This window comes from Oncorhynchus keta, chromosome 27 (genome assembly GCF_023373465.1).
Source record: "Oncorhynchus keta strain PuntledgeMale-10-30-2019 chromosome 27, Oket_V2, whole genome shotgun sequence".
Classification (NCBI taxonomy): domain Eukaryota; kingdom Metazoa; phylum Chordata; class Actinopteri; order Salmoniformes; family Salmonidae; genus Oncorhynchus; species Oncorhynchus keta.
This window is the reverse complement of record NC_068447.1, coordinates 272160-290812: the sequence shown is the minus strand read 5'-3', so window position 1 is coordinate 290812 and position 18653 is coordinate 272160. Positions and strand designations below refer to the sequence as shown.

At 48.4% G+C, this 18653-nt stretch overlaps 1 protein-coding gene and 1 long non-coding RNA gene across 2 annotated transcripts in view; one reads left to right on the top strand and one right to left on the bottom strand.

Annotated features, from left to right (window-relative positions):
• LOC118372962 (constitutive coactivator of PPAR-gamma-like protein 2) overlaps nt 1-18653 on the bottom strand; it is an 81314-nt gene that overhangs the window by 50826 nt on the left and 11835 nt on the right. The window contains exons 3-7 of the mRNA XM_052481193.1: nt 16249-16331; nt 15540-15668; nt 13743-13845; nt 13369-13436; nt 4384-4616 (exon numbers count right to left, since the gene is read on the bottom strand). Of these exons, the coding sequence (XP_052337153.1) occupies nt 4384-4616; nt 13369-13436; nt 13743-13845; nt 15540-15668; nt 16249-16331 (616 nt within the window). The remainder of the gene's footprint in view (nt 1-4383; nt 4617-13368; nt 13437-13742; nt 13846-15539; nt 15669-16248; nt 16332-18653) is intronic.
• LOC127912305 (uncharacterized) lies at nt 13871-14997 on the top strand. Its single transcript, XR_008081731.1, has 5 exons — nt 13871-14065; nt 14114-14161; nt 14357-14500; nt 14754-14849; nt 14946-14997. It is a non-coding gene; the product is annotated as an uncharacterized LOC127912305 (long non-coding RNA).

The following is an 18653-nucleotide window of genomic DNA, read 5'->3' as shown; positions in this document are numbered from 1 at the left end:
GAGAGAGGGGAGAGAGTTTGTGGGGGGAGAAGAGAGGGAGAGGGTTCGTGGGGGGGAGGAGAGAGGGAGAGGGTTCGTGGGGGGAGGGAGAGGGTTCGGGGGGGGGAGAGGGTTCGTGGGGGGGGGGAGAGGGTTCGTGGGGGGGAGGAGAGAGGGAGAGGGTTCGTGGGGGGGGGGAGAGGGTTCGTGGGGGGAGAGGGTTCGTGGGGGGAGAGAGGGTCGTGGGGGGGAGAGGGTTCGTGGGGGAGGAGAGAGGGAGAGGGTTCGTGGGGGGGGAGAGGGTTCGTGGGGGAGGAGAGAGGGAGAGGGTTCGTGGGGGGAGGAGAGAGGGAGAGGGTTCGTGGAGAGAGGGAGAGAGTTCGTGGGGGAGGAGAGAGGGAGAGGGTTCGTGGGGGGGGAGGAGAGAGGGAGAGGGTTCGTGGGGGGGAGGAGAGAGGGAGAGGGTTCGTGGGGGGAGGGTTCGTGGGGGGAGGAGAGAGGGAGAGGGTTCGTGGGGGGAGGAGAGAGGGGAGAGGGTCGTGGGGGGAGGAGAGAGGGAGAGAGTTCGTGGGGGGGGAGGAGAGAGGGAGAGGGTTCGTGGGGGGAGGAGAGAGGGAGAGGGTTCGTGGGGGGAGGAGAGAGGGAGAGGGTTCGTGGGGGGGGAGAGGGAGAGGGTTCGTGGGGGGAGGAGAGAGGGAGAGGGTTCGTGGGGGAGGAGAGAGGGAGAGGGTTCGTGGGTGGGGGAGGAGAGAGGGAGAGGGTTCGTAGGGGAGGAGGAGAGGGAGAGGGTTCGTAGGGGGGGGAGGAGAGAGGGATGGAGGGTTCGTGGGGGGATGGGAGAGAGGGAGAGAGTTCGTGGGGGAGAAGAGAGGGAGAGGGTTCGTGAGGGGGAGAGGGTTTGTGCTAACTAAGACTAAAACAATGTTATAGTAAAAGTAGCAACGTCACAGCACACACAGGGGGGTGCATGTGACACGTCTCGTGCACAAACGTTACCATCTGAAAATGAGGCAAAGGACTGATCTACCATTCACTACATCCCCAGGAATGACAAGATGTTTCTGCTGGGTGACTTCAACGCTAGGGTGGGACAGAACAACAGGATATGGAGATAGATGCCCCCACGCTCCAAACACTGGCCCCTGATTGACTACATCATAGATGCCCCCACGCTCCAAACACTGGCCCCTGATTGACTACATCATAGATGCCCCCACGCTCCAAACACTGGCCCCTGATTGGCTACATCATAGATGCCCCCACGCTCCAAACACTGGCCCCTGATTGACTACATCATAGATGCCCCCACGCTGCAAACACTGGCCCCTGATTGACTACATCATAGATGCCCCCACGCTGCAAACACTGGCCCCTGATTGACTACATCATAGATGCCCCCACGCTCCAAACACTGGCCCCTGATTGGCTACATCATAGATGCCCCCACGCTCCAAACACTGGCCCCTGATTGACTACATCATAGATGCCCCCACGCTGCAAACACTGGCCCCTGATTGACTACATCATAGATGCCCCCACGCTGCAAACACTGGCCCCTGATTGACTACATCATAGATGCCCCCACACTGGGGGGTACTGAATGCTGGAGAGATCATGGTGTGGTACTGGGGGGTACTGAATGCTGGAGAGATCACGGTGTGGTACTGTGGGGTGCTGAATGCTGGAGAGATCACGGTGTGGTACTGGGGGGTACTGAATGCTGGAGAGATCACGGTGTGGTACTGGGGGGTACTGAATGCTGGAGAGATCACGGCGTGGTACTGGGGGGTACTGAATGCTGGAGGAGAGATCACGGCGTGGTACTGGGGGGTACTGAATGCTGGAGGAGAGATCACGGTGTGGTACTGGGGGGTACTGAATGCTGGAGAGATCACGGTGTGGTACTGGGGGGTACTGAATGCTGGAGAGATCACGGCGTGGTACTGGGGGGTACTGAATGCTGGAGAGATCACGGTGTGGTACTGGGGGGTACTGAATGCTGGAGAGATCACAGTGTGGTACTGGGGGATACTGAATGCTGGAGAGATCACGGCGTGGTACTGGGGGGTACTGAATGCCGGAGAGATCACGGTGTGGTACTGGGGGGTACTGAATGAAGGAGAGATCACGGCGTGGTACTGGGGGGGTACTGAATGCTGGAGAGATCACGGCGTGGTACTGGGGGTACTGAATGCTGGAGAGATCACGGTGTGGTACTGGGGGGTACTGAATGCTGGAGAGATCACGGTGTGGTACTGGGGGGGTACTGAATGCTGGAGAGATCACGGTGTGGTACTGAATGCTGGAGAGATCACGGTGTGGTACTGGCTAAACTCCAGGTGAGAATACGTCCCAACGCCAGCAGAAGTCCAGTAAGAGGCGTCTGCACCATATCCGGCTTGAGAAAGCTGCAGTAAGGGAAGAGTTTTGTAGCTCTCTCACTGAAAGGCTGCGGGAGACTGAGCCTCTTCTGAACACCGAGGACCCCGTGGACCAGAAGACTGGGCCTCGTCTGAACACCGAGGACCCAGAGGACCAGAAGACTGAGCCTCTTCTAAACACAGAGGACCCCATGGACCAGAAGTGGGCATCTATTATCTCAGTGCTAAATCAGGCAGTGACCCACTTCATTGGCTACAGAGGTAGGAAACATCAGGACTGGTTCGATGAAAACTTGATGAGGTGGGCTGACCCACCAAAACCAGATCCTGATGAGGTGGGCTGGCCCACCAAAACCAGATCCTGATGAACTGGGCTGACCCACCAAAACCAGATCCTGATGAACTGGGCTGACCCACCAAAACCAGATCCTGATGAGGTGGGCTGGCCCACCAAAACCAGATCTTGATGAGGTGGGCTGGCCCACCAAAACCAGATCCTGATGAGGTGGGCTGACCCACCAAAACCAGATCCTGATGAGGACGGGCTGACCAACAAAAACCAGATCCTGATGAACTGGGCTGACCGACCAAAACCAGATCCTGATGAGGTGGGCTGACCCACAAAACCAGATCCTGATGAGGTGGGCTGACCCACCAAAACCAGATCCTGATGAGGTGGGCTGGCCCACCAAAACCAGATCCTGATGAGGTGGGCTGACCCACCAAAACCAGATCCTGATGAGGTGGGCTGACCCACCAAAACCAGATCCTGATGAGGTGGGCTGACCCACCAAAACCAGATCCTGATGAGGTGGGCTGACCCACCAAAACCAGATCCTGATGAGGTGGGCTGACCCACCAAAACCAGATCCTGATGAGGTGGGCTGACCCACCAAAACCAAAACCAGATCCTGATGAGGTGGGCTGACCACCAAAACCAGATCCTGATGAACTGGGCTGACCCACCAAAACCAGATCCTGATGAGGTGGGCTGACCCACCAAAACCAGATCCTGATGAGGTGGGCTGACCACCAAAACCAGATCCTGATGAACTGGGCTGACCCACCAAAACCAGATCCTGATGAACTGGGCTGACCCACCAAAACCAGATCCTGATGAGGTGGGCTGACCACCAAAACCAGATCCTGATGAGGTGGGCTGACCCACCAAAACCAGATCCTGATGAGGTGGGCTGGCCCACCAAAACCAGATCCTGATGAGGTGGGCAGCTGATCAAGCATCAGCTGCCTTCGGGAAACTCAGACACAGGGTCTTCCAAAACAGGGATCCCCCTCCAAAACAGATCCTGTTTGGCCAGCTACATCTTGGCCGACGGTGTGCATGGGGGCCAGCTACATCTTGGCCAGCGGTCTGTAGGGGGGGCCAGCTACATCTTGGACAGCGGTCCGTAGGGGGGGCCAGCTACATCTTGGACAGCGGTCCGTATAATGGGGGGCCAGCTACATCTTGGACAGCGGTCTGTGACAGGGGGCCATCTACATCATGCCAAGCGGTCTATAGGGGGGCCAACTACATCTTGGCCAGCGGTCTGTAAGGGGGCCGGCTACATCTTGGCCAGCAGTCTGTAGGGGGGCAGCTACATCTTGGCCAGCGGTCTGTAGGGGGGCAGATGAAGCTCTACAAGTACCAGCTAAAAACGTTGCTGAAGAAGTGCAACATCAAACCCACAGACCTAGAGGATTCTGCTGCCTGGCGGTAGCTCTGCCAGAGCGGTGTACAGAGGTGGGAGGAGGAGCACACAGACAGCTAAAACAGCTCAGGAGACATACGACCATGCCTGCCCCCACCAACACAGACTGTACATACCCCACCTGAAATAAAGTTTGTGGATCTTGGATTGGACTCTACAGTTACCAAATAATTCACAGTTAACTCAGAAGTAGAAGTCATCATCGGATACAATGGACGACCATAAGCAACAGGTGTGTGTGTAACAGGTGTGTGTGTGTAACAGGTGTGTGTGTGTGTGTAACAGGTGTGTGTGTGTAACAGGTGTCTTACTGGCTGCTGTCGTTTGGTTCGTCTCCATCGGAGGAAGATGATGGCGAGTGGGAGGGGCCAGAGGGAGCGGACATGTGGTGATTCGTTAATCTACTTCCTCCCTGGTCATATGGAGCCGACCAATCCATGCAGCCCATTGTCCCAGACAGCGAATCGTTGCAGTCCGGCAGGGGGGGCAGGTTCTGGAACAGAGAGGCGTGGCCTGGTCCACACGGAGCATTCCGTTTTACCCCCTGGGGAGGAAACACACAGGCTGTGTCTCAATATGCATACTATCGTACTCCACACTCATGCTCCAAGTACATTCTCCCACCACGTTCTCTTCAGTACGTTCTTGTGAGGACGATAGTGTGGAGAACACATAAAACATGATATTAGAGCAGCACTCCCCCTACTGTAGTACCTCACGCTGAGCAGCACTCCCCCCTACTGTAGTACCTCATGCTGAGCAGCACTCCCCCCTACTGTATTACCTCACGCTGAGCAGCACTCCCCCTACTGTATTACCTCACACTGAGCAGCACTCCCTCTACTGTATTACCGCATGCTGAGCAGCACTCCCCTCTACTGTATTACCTCATGCTGAGCAGCACTCCCCCTACTGTATTACCTCATGCTGAGCAGCACTCCCCTCTACTGTATTACCTCATGCTGAGCAGCACTCCCCCTACTGTATTACCTCATGCTGAGCAGCACTCCACCTACTGTATTATCTTATGCTGAGCAGCACTCCCCCTACTGTATTACCTCATGCTGAGCAGCACTCCCCCTACTGTATTACCTCAGCACTCCCCTACTGTATTACCTCAGCACTCCCCCTACTGTATTACCTCAGCACTCCCCTACTGTATTACCTCACGCTGAGCAGCACTCCCCCTACTGTATTACCTCACGCTGAGCAGTACTCCCCCTACTGTATTACCTCACGCTGAGCAGCACTCCCCTACTGTATTACCTCAGCACTCCCCCTACTGTATTACCTCACGCTGAGCAGCACTCCCCTACTGTATTACCTCACGCTAAGCAGCACTCCCCTACTGTATTACCTCAGCACTCCCCTACTGTATTACCTCACGCTGAGCAGCACTCCCCTACTGTATTACCTCACGCTGAGCAGTACTCCCCCTACTGTATTACCTCACGCTAAGCAGCACTCCCCTACTGTATTACCTCAGCACTCCCCTACTGTATTACCTCACGCTGAGCAGCACTCCCCTACTGTATTACCTCACGCTGAGCAGTACTCCCCCTACTGTATTACCTCACGCTGAGCAGCACTCCCCTACTGTATTACCTCAGCACTCCCCCTACTGTATTACCTCACGCTGAGCAGCACTCCCCTACTGTATTACCTCAGCACTCCCCCTACTGTATTACCTCACGCTGAGCAGCACTCCCCCTACTGTATTACCTCACGCTGAGCAGTACTCCCCCTACTGTATTACCTCACGCTGAGCAGCACTACCCTACTGTATTACCTCAGCACTCCCCCTACTGTATTACCTCACGCTGAGCAGCACTCCCCTACTGTATTACCTCAGCACTCCCCTACTGTATTACCTCACGCTGAGCAGCACTCCCCCTACTGTATTACCTCACGCTGAGCAGCACTCCCCTACTGTATTACCTCAGCACTCCCCTACTGTATTACCTCACGCTGAGCAGCACTCCCCCTACTGTATTACCTCACGCTGCACCTACTGTATTACCTCACGCTGAGCAGCACTCCCCCTACTGTATTACCTCACGCTGAGCAGCACTCCCCCTACTGTATTACCTCACGCTGAGCAGCACTCCCCCTACTGTATTACCTCACGCTGAGCAGCACTCCCCCTACTGTATTACCTCACGCTGAGCAGCACTCCCCTTACTGTATTACCTCAGCACTCCCCTACTGTATTACCTCACGCTGAGCAGCACTCCCCCTACTGTATTACCTCACGCTGAGCAGCACTCCCCCTACTGTATTACCTCACGCTGAGCAGCACTCCCCCTACTGTATTACCTCACGCTGAGCAGCACTCCCCTTACTGTATTACCTCAGCACTCCCACTACTGTATTACCTCACGCTGAGCAGCACTCCCCCTACTGTATTACCTCACGCTGAGCAGCACTCCCCCTACTGTATTACCTCATGCTGAGCAGTACTCCCCTCTACTGTATTACCTCACGCTGAGCAGTACTCCCCCTACTGTATTACCTCACGCTGAGCAGCACTCCCCCTACTGTATTACCTCACGCTGAGCAGCACTCCTCCTACTGTATTACCTCACGCTGCACCTCCCCATTCACTGACCCTTCTTGCAGCCAGGACAATGCAAACAATAGATTTTTGTATATCTTGTTTTGTCTATTGTCTAAATCTAACATCTTACTTCATAATTATCAGCTAGATATATGAACCGTAATCGTAAGCCAGCTAGCTAGTTAAACAGGAAAAAATTATCTAAAACTAATGTAACGCAAGGTACAGTAGATTCTTCATGGCCATCGGGCTTGCTAACAGTAGTAGCTAGCCAGTTAGCTCTATTGATTTACCTTGGGCTTATGACCTACACACACTACAGTGGGTATTGTAGGCAGGTCACCGTGCCAAAATTAACACATCATGTATTAATTAACGTAGCAAGATCAAATAGTGTAGTGAGGCGAGATATGAGATGTGAACAGGCAACATTTCATTCCCAGGTTGGAGTGTATTTTCTCTCACTTCAGCTCAAATAATGGCCACCGTTGATTTCAAGAATATTGGCATAACTTTTTAAATGGTTACGTCATATTTCTTTGCTAGGTCTAGGTCCAAACAGCTTCTACCCCCAAGCCACAAGACTCCTGAACAGCTAATACAATGGCTACCCAGACTATTTGCATTGTCCACACCCCCAATTATTTTTTTTTACACTGCTGCTACTCTGTTTATTATCTATGCATAGTCACATTACGCCTACCTACATATTACCTCGACTAACCGGGGACACATTGACTCTGTACCGGAACCCCCTGTATATAGCCTCCACATTGACTCTGTACCGGAACCCCCTGTATATAGCCTCCACATTGACTCTGTACCGGTACCTCCTGTATATAGCCTCCACATTGACTCTGTACCGGTACCCCCTGTATATAGCCTCCACATTGACTCTGTACCGGTACTCCCTGTATATAGCCTCCACATTGACTCTGTACCGGAACCCCCTGTATATAGCCTCCACATTGACTCTGTACCGGTACCTCCTGTATATAGCCTCCACATTGACTCTGTACCGGAACCCCCTGTATATAGCCTCCACATTGACTCTGTACCGGTACTCCCTGTATATAGCCTCCACATTGAATCTGTACCGGTACCTCCTGTATATAGCCTCCACATTGACTCTGTACCGGTACCTCCTGTATATAGCCTCCACATTGACTCTGTACCGGAACCCCCTGTATATAGCCTCCACATTGACTCTGTACCGGAACCCCCTGTATATAGCCTCCACATTGACTCTGTACCGGAACCCCCTGTATATAGCCTCCACATTGACTCTGTACCATAATACCCTGTATATAGCCTCCACATTGACTCTGTACCGGAACCCCCTATATATAGCCTCCACATTGACTCTGTACCAGTACCCCCTGTATTTAGCCTCCACATTGACTCTGTACTGTAATACCCTGTATATAGCCTCCACATTGACTCTGTACCGGTACCCCCTGTATATAGTCTCCACATTGACTCTGTACCGGAACCCCCTGTATATAGCCTCCACATTGACTCTGTACCAGTACCCCCTGTATTTAGCCTCCACATTGACTCTGTACCGTAATACCCTTTATATAGCCTCCACATTGACTCTGTACCATAATACCCTGTATATAGCCTCCACATTGACTCTGTACCGTAATACCCTGTATATAGCCTCCACATTGACTCTGTACCGTAATACCCTGTATATAGCCTCCACATTGACTCTGTACCAGAACCCCCTGTATATAGCCTCCACATTGACTCTGTACCGTAATACCCTGTATATAGCCTCCACATTGTACCGTAATACCCTGTATATAGCCTCCACATTGACTCTGTACCAGAACCCCCTGTATATAGCCTCCACATTGACTCTGTACTGGTACCTCCTGTATATAGCCTCCACATTGACTCTGTACCGTAATACCCTGTATATAGCCTCGCTACTGTTATTTTATTGTTGCTCCTTGCTTGATGTGTCGGGGGGGATTACAGCAATCTATTGTATTTCATGAACATGTGTACATGTCTAGACAATATTGACCCATCCACTTAGCTCAGGGATTCTTAAACTTTTTCAGCCTGGGACCTAAATAAAAATGTGTTTTTCTAGGACCCAAGCTTATGAAAACATGCAACTATACATAAATATGCTACATTACAATATTATTTGTTTTAGGCTGACATAAGGGCAATGTAATACCCATATACTGTATATAGCAATTCATGTTTATTTTTCCCCATTAAACACACTGACATATCTGTTTAGGTTCGAATTGTTGCTGTTAAAATACCACAAATAATTTTCATTCTGAGCTAGAAAAAGACATTCATCCCGTCACACAGATGTATAACAGAACACAACACAGTCCTAATGAAGTGTGTGGCTGGTTGAACTTTAACAAGCAGGTCTATTCTGGGCTCAGTTTGAGACCGTGCAACCCTGAGGTCATTGGTATTGAGTCTGTTTCTGTACTTGTTTTTTAAAGTATTCCATAGTTGAGAACCCTGACTCACATTATGTGGTGCCAAACTGGATCAGAACATCTACTGCTTTCTCAGTCAGGCAGGAGACCGCTTCCTGCTGTAGATGAGCTACCCAGAACTGTGTGAGAGTGTTTGCCTCAAAAAACATCTTATTTCAATTAGTTTATTCCAGTACAGAATAAAACTACTTGTATTTTAACAGTTCCAAAAGACTTGTTTTCAACAAACATTTATACAGTAAAATGCACAGTAGGGCTGATTCATATGTACTGTTAATTAGCTAGCTACGGCTAACAATAGCTAGCTAGCTATTAGCTGTGTTCAAGGGGATTGTTTGAAAGAGAAACACTACTAGGAGAGATAGTATGGTCAGTCTAGCTGTCTGGAGAAGGTACTCCCTTATTTCTGCTGATCATCACCTGTTATTAAGTGACAACAATGCCTTGATAGCTGTCTAACTTGTCCACTGTCAAAGCCCTGTTTCCTGAAGCCCTGTTTCCTGAAGCCCTGTTTCCTGAAGCCCTGTTTCCTGAAGCGTTCTGCCCTGTCCTCAAAGAACTCCCTGGGTTTTGCATCATGCTGTTGCTGTTTGGTCAGGGTGTGTTTTAATGAGTTCTTTTTGAGAGATTCATGACTAAAGCACTTCACTCACTGTTATTTCTCAAAGTTTGTATGAAACCACAGAAACAGTCATGACGATTGAGCTCAGTCAGAACTAGGGCGGTCACAAAATTATATTTTTTATTTTACCTTTATTTAACCAGGTAGGTCAGTTGAGAACAAGTTCTCATTTACAACTGCGACCTGGTCAAGATGAAGCAAAGCAGTACGACACAAAACATGGCCAGCCATAGAAAAATGCGTATTGAAATTATCAATTATCGCAGATTTATCAGTGGTGACAGTGTTCTCTAGCCTCAGTGCAGTGGGCAGCTGGGAGGAGGTGCTCTTATTCTCTATGGACTTTATAGCATCCCATGTAATATAGCCTACACCTTCACAATAAGTCCATTAATTATTTTAGACAGGCCTAAAGAAACATGATATAAAGAAAATGTAGTCTATTTCAGAAGAACAGAATAGCATACTCTGAGTTGTCCTTATGTTACGCCCTGGTGTGGCTAAACTAGTTAATTTAGCAGTGTTTGGTGCTACAGGGCATAGAACTGACAGACGACCAAGAGCTCGAACCAAGTTTATTCACCCAAAGGGTCAGACAGCTGAAAAAAGACATGTTCCCACCAGCACAAGTATACAGTTGAAGTCAGAAGTTTACATACACTTAGGCTGGAGTCATTAAAACTAATTTCTCAACCACTCCACAAATGTCTTGTTAACAAACTATAGTTTTGGCAAGTCTGTTAGGACATCTACTTTGTTCATGACAAGTCATTTTTCCAACAATTGTTTACAGACAGATTATTTCACTTACAATTCATTGAATCACAATTCCAGTGGGTCAGAAGTTCACATACACTAAGTTGACTGTGCCTTTAAACAGCTTGGAAAATTGCAGAAAATGTAATGGCTGTAGAAGCTTCTGATAGGCTAATTGACAAAATTTGAGTCAATTAGAGGTGTACCTGTTGATGTATTCCAAGGCCTACCTTCAAACTCAGTGCCTCTTTCCTTGACATTATGGGAAAATCAAAAGAAATCAGCCAAGACCTCAGAAAAAAAATAGCAGACCTCCACAAGTCTGGTTCATCCTTGGAGCAATTTCCAAACGCCTGAAGGTACCACGTTGATCTGTACAAACAATAGTACGCAAGTATAAACACCATGGGACCACGCAGCTGTCATACCGTTCAGGAAGGAGACTGTTCTGTCTTCTAGAGATGAACGTACTTTGGTGCGAAAAGTGCAAATCAATCCCAGAACAACAGCAAAGGACCTTGTGAAGATGCTGGAGGAAACAGGTACAAAGTATCTATATCCACAGTAAAACGAGTCCTATATCAACATAACCTGAAAGGCCGCTCAGCAAGGAAGAAGCCATTGCTCCAAAACCGCCATAAAAAAGCCAGACTACCGTTGCAACTGTACATGGGGACAAAGATTATACTTTTTGGAGAAATGTCCTCTGGTCTGATGAAACAAAAATAGAACTGTTTGGCCATAATGACCATCATTATGTTTGGAGGAAAAAGGGGGAGGCTTGCAAGCCGAAGAACTCCATCCCAACCATGAAGCACAGGGGTGGCAGCATCATGTTGTGGGGGTGCTTTGTTGCAGGAGGGAACTGGTGCACTTCACAAAATAGATGGCAAAACACTGGTTTATTTAAGGTCCCACAGTTTACCGTGCAGAAACCATACCATGAAGTCCAAGGTAATGGCCATAGATCTAGACAGAATTGTGATGAGGCGCATCTACACTACATGACCAAAAATGTGGGGAAACCTGCCCATCGAACATCTCATGGGCATTAACATGGAGTTGGTTGCCCCTTAGCTGTTCTAAACAGCCTCCACTCTTCTGGGAAGGTTTTCCACTAGATGTTGGAACATTGCTGTGGGGACTTGCTTCCATTCAGCCACAAGAGCATTAGTGAGATCAGCACTGACGTTGGGAAATTAGGCCTGGCTCGCAGGTCGCATTCCGATGGGGGTTAAGTTCAGGGCTCTGCGCAGGCCAGTCAAGTTCTTCCACAATGATCAACAAACCTTTTCTGTATGGACCTCGCTTTGTGCACCGGTGCATTGTCATGCTGAAACAGGAAAAGGCCTTCCCCCAAACTGTTGCCACAAAGTTGGAAGCACAGAATTGTATGCGTTAAGATTTCAAATCAAATCCCCTTCACTGGAACTAAGGGGCCCAAACCATGATAAACAGCCCCAGAACATTACTCATCCTTCAAACTTTAGTTGGCATTATGCATTGGGGCAGGTAGAGTTCTCCTGGCATCCACCAAACCCAGATTCGTTCGTCCGTCCGACTGCCAGATAGCGATGCGTGATTATTCACTCCAGAGAACACGTTTCCACTGCTTCCAATGGCGGTGAGCTTTACGCCACTCCAGCCAACACTTGGAATTGCGCCTGGTGATCATTGACTTGCATGCAGCTGCTCTGCCATGGAAAACCATTTAATGAAGCTCCCGAAGAACAGTTAGTGCTGCTTTGCAGTTTGGAACTCAATGAGTGTTGTAACCGAGGACCAACAATCTTTACGTGCTACGCAGTCCCGTTCTGTGAGCTAGTGTGGCCTATCATTTCACGGCTGAGTCGTTGTTGCTCTTACCCAGACTGCCTAGAGCTGGCTGTCGGATCAAACGGGCAAGGACCTTGGTCAGGGAGATGACCAAGAACCCAATTACCACTCTGACAGAGTTCCTTGGCTGAGATGGGAAAAAAACATGTCTGAAGGACAACAGTCTCTGGGATGTAAGTGGCGAGACAGAAGCCTATCTATCCTGAGAAAAAGGTACATGACAGCCTGCCATGTGAAGGCATGTGAAAGAATTAAAGCATAAGGCAAAAGATTGTGGTCTGAAAAATAAAAATGTCAAAAATAACTTCGGCCTCAATGCAAATTTCTGGAGGAAACCAGGCACAGCTCATCACCCGTCTAACATCATCCCTGCCGTGAAGCATGGTGGTGGCAGCATCATGCTGTGGGGGATGCTTTTCAGCATCAGGGACTTGGAGGCTGGTAAAGATAGGAGAAATTAATGGAGCCAAATACAGGCAAATCCTTGATGACAACCTGCTTCAGTGGGCAAATGACCTTAGACTGGGGCGAAGATATATGTTCCAACAGGACAATGATCCCAAAGCATACAGCCAAAGCAATGCTGGAACAGCTTCAGAACAATGTTAAATATAGCTCCTATAAAGCCCTTGAATGGCCTAGCCAAAGCCCAGACTTGAATCCCATTAAAAATCTGTGGAAAGGCTTGAAGATTGCTGTTCACCGCCACTCCCCATATAACTTAACAGAGCTTGAGAAAATCCGCAAATCCAGATGTAAAAAGTTGATAGACATACCCAAGAAGACTGAAAGCTGGAATCACCACCAAAAGGTGCTTCTACAAAGTATTGACTCAGGGGTGTGAATACTTATGTAAATTAGATCTGTATTTTGTTTTCAATAAATGAACAAACATTTCTATAAACTTGTTTTTACTTTGTCATTATGGGGTAGTGTGTGTAGATCGGTGAGAATTTGTTAATGAATGTTTAACTCCGGTTGTAACAACTAAATGAGGAATAAATAAAGGTGTATCAATACTTTCTGAAGGGACATCAGAGACTCCTACCTGGTGCTTTCCAGGCTGCATTGCCCCCATGTGGCCAGGAGGACTGCCAAAAGGAGCCGGACCAAACCCTGGCACCACACAGAAAGACAAATGGACACATCCAGTTAAGAGGAAAAGCACTTGTTTTCAGACTACAGTAGATATGACTGGCAGGTGCCTTAGCCCAGTGCTTCTCAGTCCTCTACTCAAGAACCCTCAGACGTCAATGTTGTTGGGACCAGCTCACCTGATTCAACTAGTCAGGGGCTGGAAGATTAGTTGACAAGTTCAATCAGGTGTGCCATCTCTGGAATAGACCAAATACATGGAACTGCTGGAGGTCCCCGAGGAGAGGTTTGAGTATGATGGCTTCAGCCAATGGCAGAGTTACTCACAAAGGTAGGGGGAGGGTCCCATGGAGAGTGGGCGTGGTTTAGAGGCAGATGAGAAATACTCCACAGCCTTCTTAAAACGCTCCACCTTATCCTCCATACGAGACTAGAGAGAATGTGAAAGAGGGGTGACAGAAAGCCAGTGGTAATGATATTTGGCAGTCTTGACTTAAGGTACATGGCCTATAGATTGCAAGCCTGCATAGGACAAAGGCTAAGCAGCTAGCAGGATACTGCTCTGTTTCAGCTGTTATGGTCAGTCTAGCTGTCTGGATCAGGTACTGCTCTGTTTCAGCTGGTATGGTCAGTCTAGCTGTCTGGATCAGGTACTGCTCTGTTTCAGATGTTATGGTCAGTCTAGCTGTCTGGATCAGGTACTGCTCTGTTTCAGCTGGTATGGTCAGTCTAGCTGTCTGGAGAAGGTACTGCTCTGTTTCAGCTGGTATGGTCAGTCTAGCTGTATGGAGAAGGTACTGCTCTGTTTCAGATGTTATGGTCAGTCTAGCTGTCTGGATCAGGTACTGCTCTGTTTCAGCTGGTATGGTCAGTCTAGCTGTACGGAGAAGAAGGTACTGCTCTGTTTCAGCTGGTATGGTCAGTCTAGCTGTATGGAGAAGGTACTGCTCTGTTTCAGCTGGTATGGTCAGTCTAGCTGTCTGGAGAAGGTACTGCTCTGTTTCAGCTGGTATGGTCAGTCTAGCTGTCTGGATCAGGTACTGCTCTGTTTCAGCTGGTATGGTCAGTCTAGCTGTCTGGAGAAGGTACTGCTCTGTTTCAGCTGGTATGGTCAGTCTAGCTGTATGGAGAAGGTACTGCTCTGTTTCAGCTGGTATGGTCAGTCTAGCTGTATGGAGAAGAAGGTACTGCTCTGTTTCAGCTGGTATGGTCAGTCTAGCTTGTCTGGAGGAGAAGGTACTGCTCTGTTTCAGCTGTTATGGTCAGTCTAGCTGTCTGGAGGAGAAGGTACTGCTCTGTTTCAGATGTTATGGTCAGTCTAGCTGTCTGGAGGAGAAGGTACTGCTCTGTTTCAGATGTTATGGTCAGTCTAGCTGTCTGGAGAAGGTACTGCTCTGTTTCAGCTGTTAAGGTCAGTCTAGCTGTCTGGAGAAGGTACTGCTCTGTTTCAGATGTTATGGTCAGTCTAGCTGTCTGGAGAAGGTACTGCTCTGTTTCAGCTGGTATGGTCAGTCTAGCTGTCTGGAGAAGGTACTGCTCTGTTTCAGCTGTTATGGTCAGTCTAGCTGTCTGGAGAAGGTACTGCTCTGTTTCAGCTGGTATGGTCAGTCTAGCTGTATGGAGAAGGTACTGCTCTGTTTCAGCTGGTATGGTCAGTCTAGCTGTCTGGAGAAGGTACTGCTCTGTTTCAGCTGGTATGGTCAGTCTAGCTGTATGGAGAAGGTACTGCTCTGTTTCAGCTGGTATGGTCAGTCTAGCTGTATGGAGAAGGTACTGCTCTGTTTCAGCTGGTATGGTCAGTCTAGCTGTCTGGAGAAGGTACTGCTCTGTTTCAGCTGGTATGGTCAGTCTAGCTGTCTGGAGAAGGTGCTGCTCTGTTTCAGCTGTTATGGTCAGTCTAGCTGAATGGAGAAGGTGCTTTCTGTATCCATGTATCTTATCTAGACCGTTATGAAATCAGACGGGTAGACGGTGCAGTGGGGATTGAACCCCAGTCTCCGGTGGGGAGATGAGTACATGTGTCTAGAGCAAGGACATTAGCACTAGACCACAGGTTCTACACATTTTAATCTTTCTGGACAGTAATGTGATTTCTTGATCCAAACAAAGTATTTAAATGTGTACCTGGGATTGGTTGAAGACGTCCCTGGCAACAGCGTCGAGGTTCCCCAGGTCTTTAATGGAGGAGACGTACTCAGACACCGCCTTGATAACCACCTCACAGGGAGGCAGCACCAACTGGTGGGCTCGCACCTAGAGGGTTAGAGGTCAGGGGTTAGAGGTCAGACACCACCTTGATAACCACCTCACAGGGAGGCAGCACCAACTGGTGGGCACGCACCTAGAGGGTTAGAGGTCAGGGGTTAAAGGTCAGACTCCAGTGGAAGGGTTAAAGGTCAGAGTGTATACCTTGAGTGAGGCCAGGGGGTGTTCTGGTCCTAAAAGGCTCCAGTGGAAGGGTTAAAGGTCAGAGTGTATACCTTGAGTGAGGCCAGGGGGTGTTCTGGTCCTAAAAGGCTCCAGTGGAAGGGTTAAAGGTCAGAGTGTATACCTTGAGTGAGGCCAGGAGGTGTTCTGGTCCTAAAAGGCTCCAGTGGAAGGGTTAAAGGTCAGAGGTTATACCTTGAGTGAGGCCAGGGGGTGTTCTGGTCCTAAAAGGCTCCAGTGGAAGGGTTAAAGGTCAGAGTGTATACCTTGAGTGAGGCCAGGGGGTGTTCTGGTCCTAAAAGGCTCCAGTGGAAGGGTTAAAGGTCAGAGGTTATACCTTGAGAGGCCAGGGGGTGTTCTGGTCCTAAAAGGCTCCAGTGGAAGGGTTAAAGGTCAGAGTGTATACCTTGAGTGAGGCCAGGGGGTGTTCTGGTCCTAAAAGGCTCCAGTGGAAGGCAGCCAGGTCCTCATCAGGGAGAATATGGTTCCCTACGGGGGGGAGAAAGAGACCGGTAGTAAATAAAAGTGTAAAAGGCGTGTTTGGTTGCGTCTCAGGGATTGCACAGTTAATCGATTAAAGATGAACATACATTTTTCGGGAAAGTTACGGTGATCTGCATCAATGAAGGATGGCGCCGAGTTGAAGGATGGAGTTTTTCTGCCTAGAATCTAATTTAATAAGTTACTCAAGAGCTTTTTACAATCATTCTTTAAATTGATATTTGTTCCATAGTAGTTTTCTTTTTGTTAACTTCTTGGTGACAGGGGAACAGTATTGAGTAGCTTGGATGAACAAGGTGCCCAGAGTAAACTACCTGCATCTCCGTCCCAGATGCTAATATATGCATATTAGTAGTATTGGATAGAAAACACTCTGAAGTTTCTAAAACTGTTTGAATGATGTCTGAGTATAACAGAACTCATTTGGCAGGAAAAAACCTGAGAAAGATTTCCCACTTCCTGGTTGGATTTGAGGTTTGTAGTTCCATTTAAGTGATTGCCTATCCAATACGCTGTGTCTATGGGGCCAGATTGCACTTCCCAAGGCTTCCAGCAGATGTCAACAGTCTTTAGAAAGTTGTTTGAGGCTTCTATTGTGGAAGGTGGTCAAATAAGAGCCATTTCAACAAGTGGACTAGGCTGAGGCCAATCATCAGTTGTTAACTGCACAGTCACGCGGGCTCACTGTGCCTTCTTTTTCCTCTGTAGTGAATACGCTATTGTCCGGTTGGAATATTATTGAAGACTTATTATAAAAAGACCCTAAGGATTGATTGTAAACATCGTTTGACATGTTTCTACAAACTGTAAAGGAACTCTTGACTTTGTCTGGATTTTGTGCCTTTAGAATAAACAAGAACAAAACGGAGGTATTTGGACAAATAGGGACGTAATCGAACATTTCTTGTGGAAGTGGGAGTCCTGGGAGTGCATTCTGATGAAGATCAGCAAAGGTAAGTGAAGATTTATAATGCCATTTATGACTTTTGTTGACTATACCATTTGGCGTGTAAGTGTATGGCTTGCTTTTGTGGCTGAACGCTGTTCTCAGATTATTGAATAATGTGCTTTTGGCGTAAAGCTGTTTTGAAATCAGACACAGCGGTTGCATTAAGAACAAGTTTATCTTTAATTTTATGTAAAACATGTATCTTTCATCAAAGTTTATGATGAGTATTTCTGTTATTTGATGTGGCTCTCTGCGATGTTTTGGAAGCATTTCTGAACATGGTGCCAATGTAAACTGAGGTTTTTGGATATAAATATGAACTTCATCGAACAAAACATACATGTATTGTGTAACATTGAGTCCTGGGAGTGTCATCTGATGAAGGTCGTCAAAGGTTAGTGATTCATTTTATCTATATTTCTGCTTTTTGTGACACCTCTGGTTGGAAAATGGCTGAATGCTTTCTGTGACTAGTTGCTGACCTAACATAATGATATGTTCTGCTTTCGCCGTAAAGCCTTTTTGAAATCGGACACTGTGGTTGGATTAACGAGAAGTGCATCTTTAAAATGGTGTAAAATACTTGTATGGTTATATCCTTCCTGTTTGGCCCTGTCCAGTGTCTCCTGACCCCTCCTGTCCTCAGATGGGGCCACAGTGTCTCCCTGATTCCCCTCCTGAGGACCTGAGACCTAGGACCATGCCCCAGGAATACCTGACATGATGACTCCTTGCTGTCCCCAGTCCACCTGACTGTGCTGCTGCTTCAGTTTCAACTGTTCTGCCTTATTATTATTCGACCATGCTGGTCATTTATGAACATTTGAACATCTTGGCCATGTTCTGTTATCATTTCCACCCGGCACAGCCAGAAGAGGACTGGCCACCCCACATATGCTCTCTCTAATTCTCTCTTTCTCTCTCTCGGAGGACCTGAGCCCTAGGACCGTGCCCCAGGACTACCTGACATGATGACTCCTTGCTATCCCCAGTCCACCTGACTGTGCTGCTGCTTCAGTTTCAACTGTTCTGCCTTATTATTCGACCATGCTGGTCATTTATGAACATTTGAACATCATGGCCATGTTCTGTTATAATCTCTACCCGGCACAGCCAGAAGAGGACTGGCCACCCCACATAGCCTGGTTCCTCTCTAGGTTTCTTCCTAGGTTTTGGCCTTTCTAGGGAGTTTTTCCTAGCCACCGTGCTTCTACACCTGCATTGCTTGCTGTTTGGGGTTTTAGGCTGGGTTTCTGTACAGCACTTTGAGATATCAGCTGATGTACGAAGGGCTATATAAATACATTTGATTTGAGTTGAGTTGGTTGAGGAATTTTAATTATGAGATTTCTGTTTTGAAT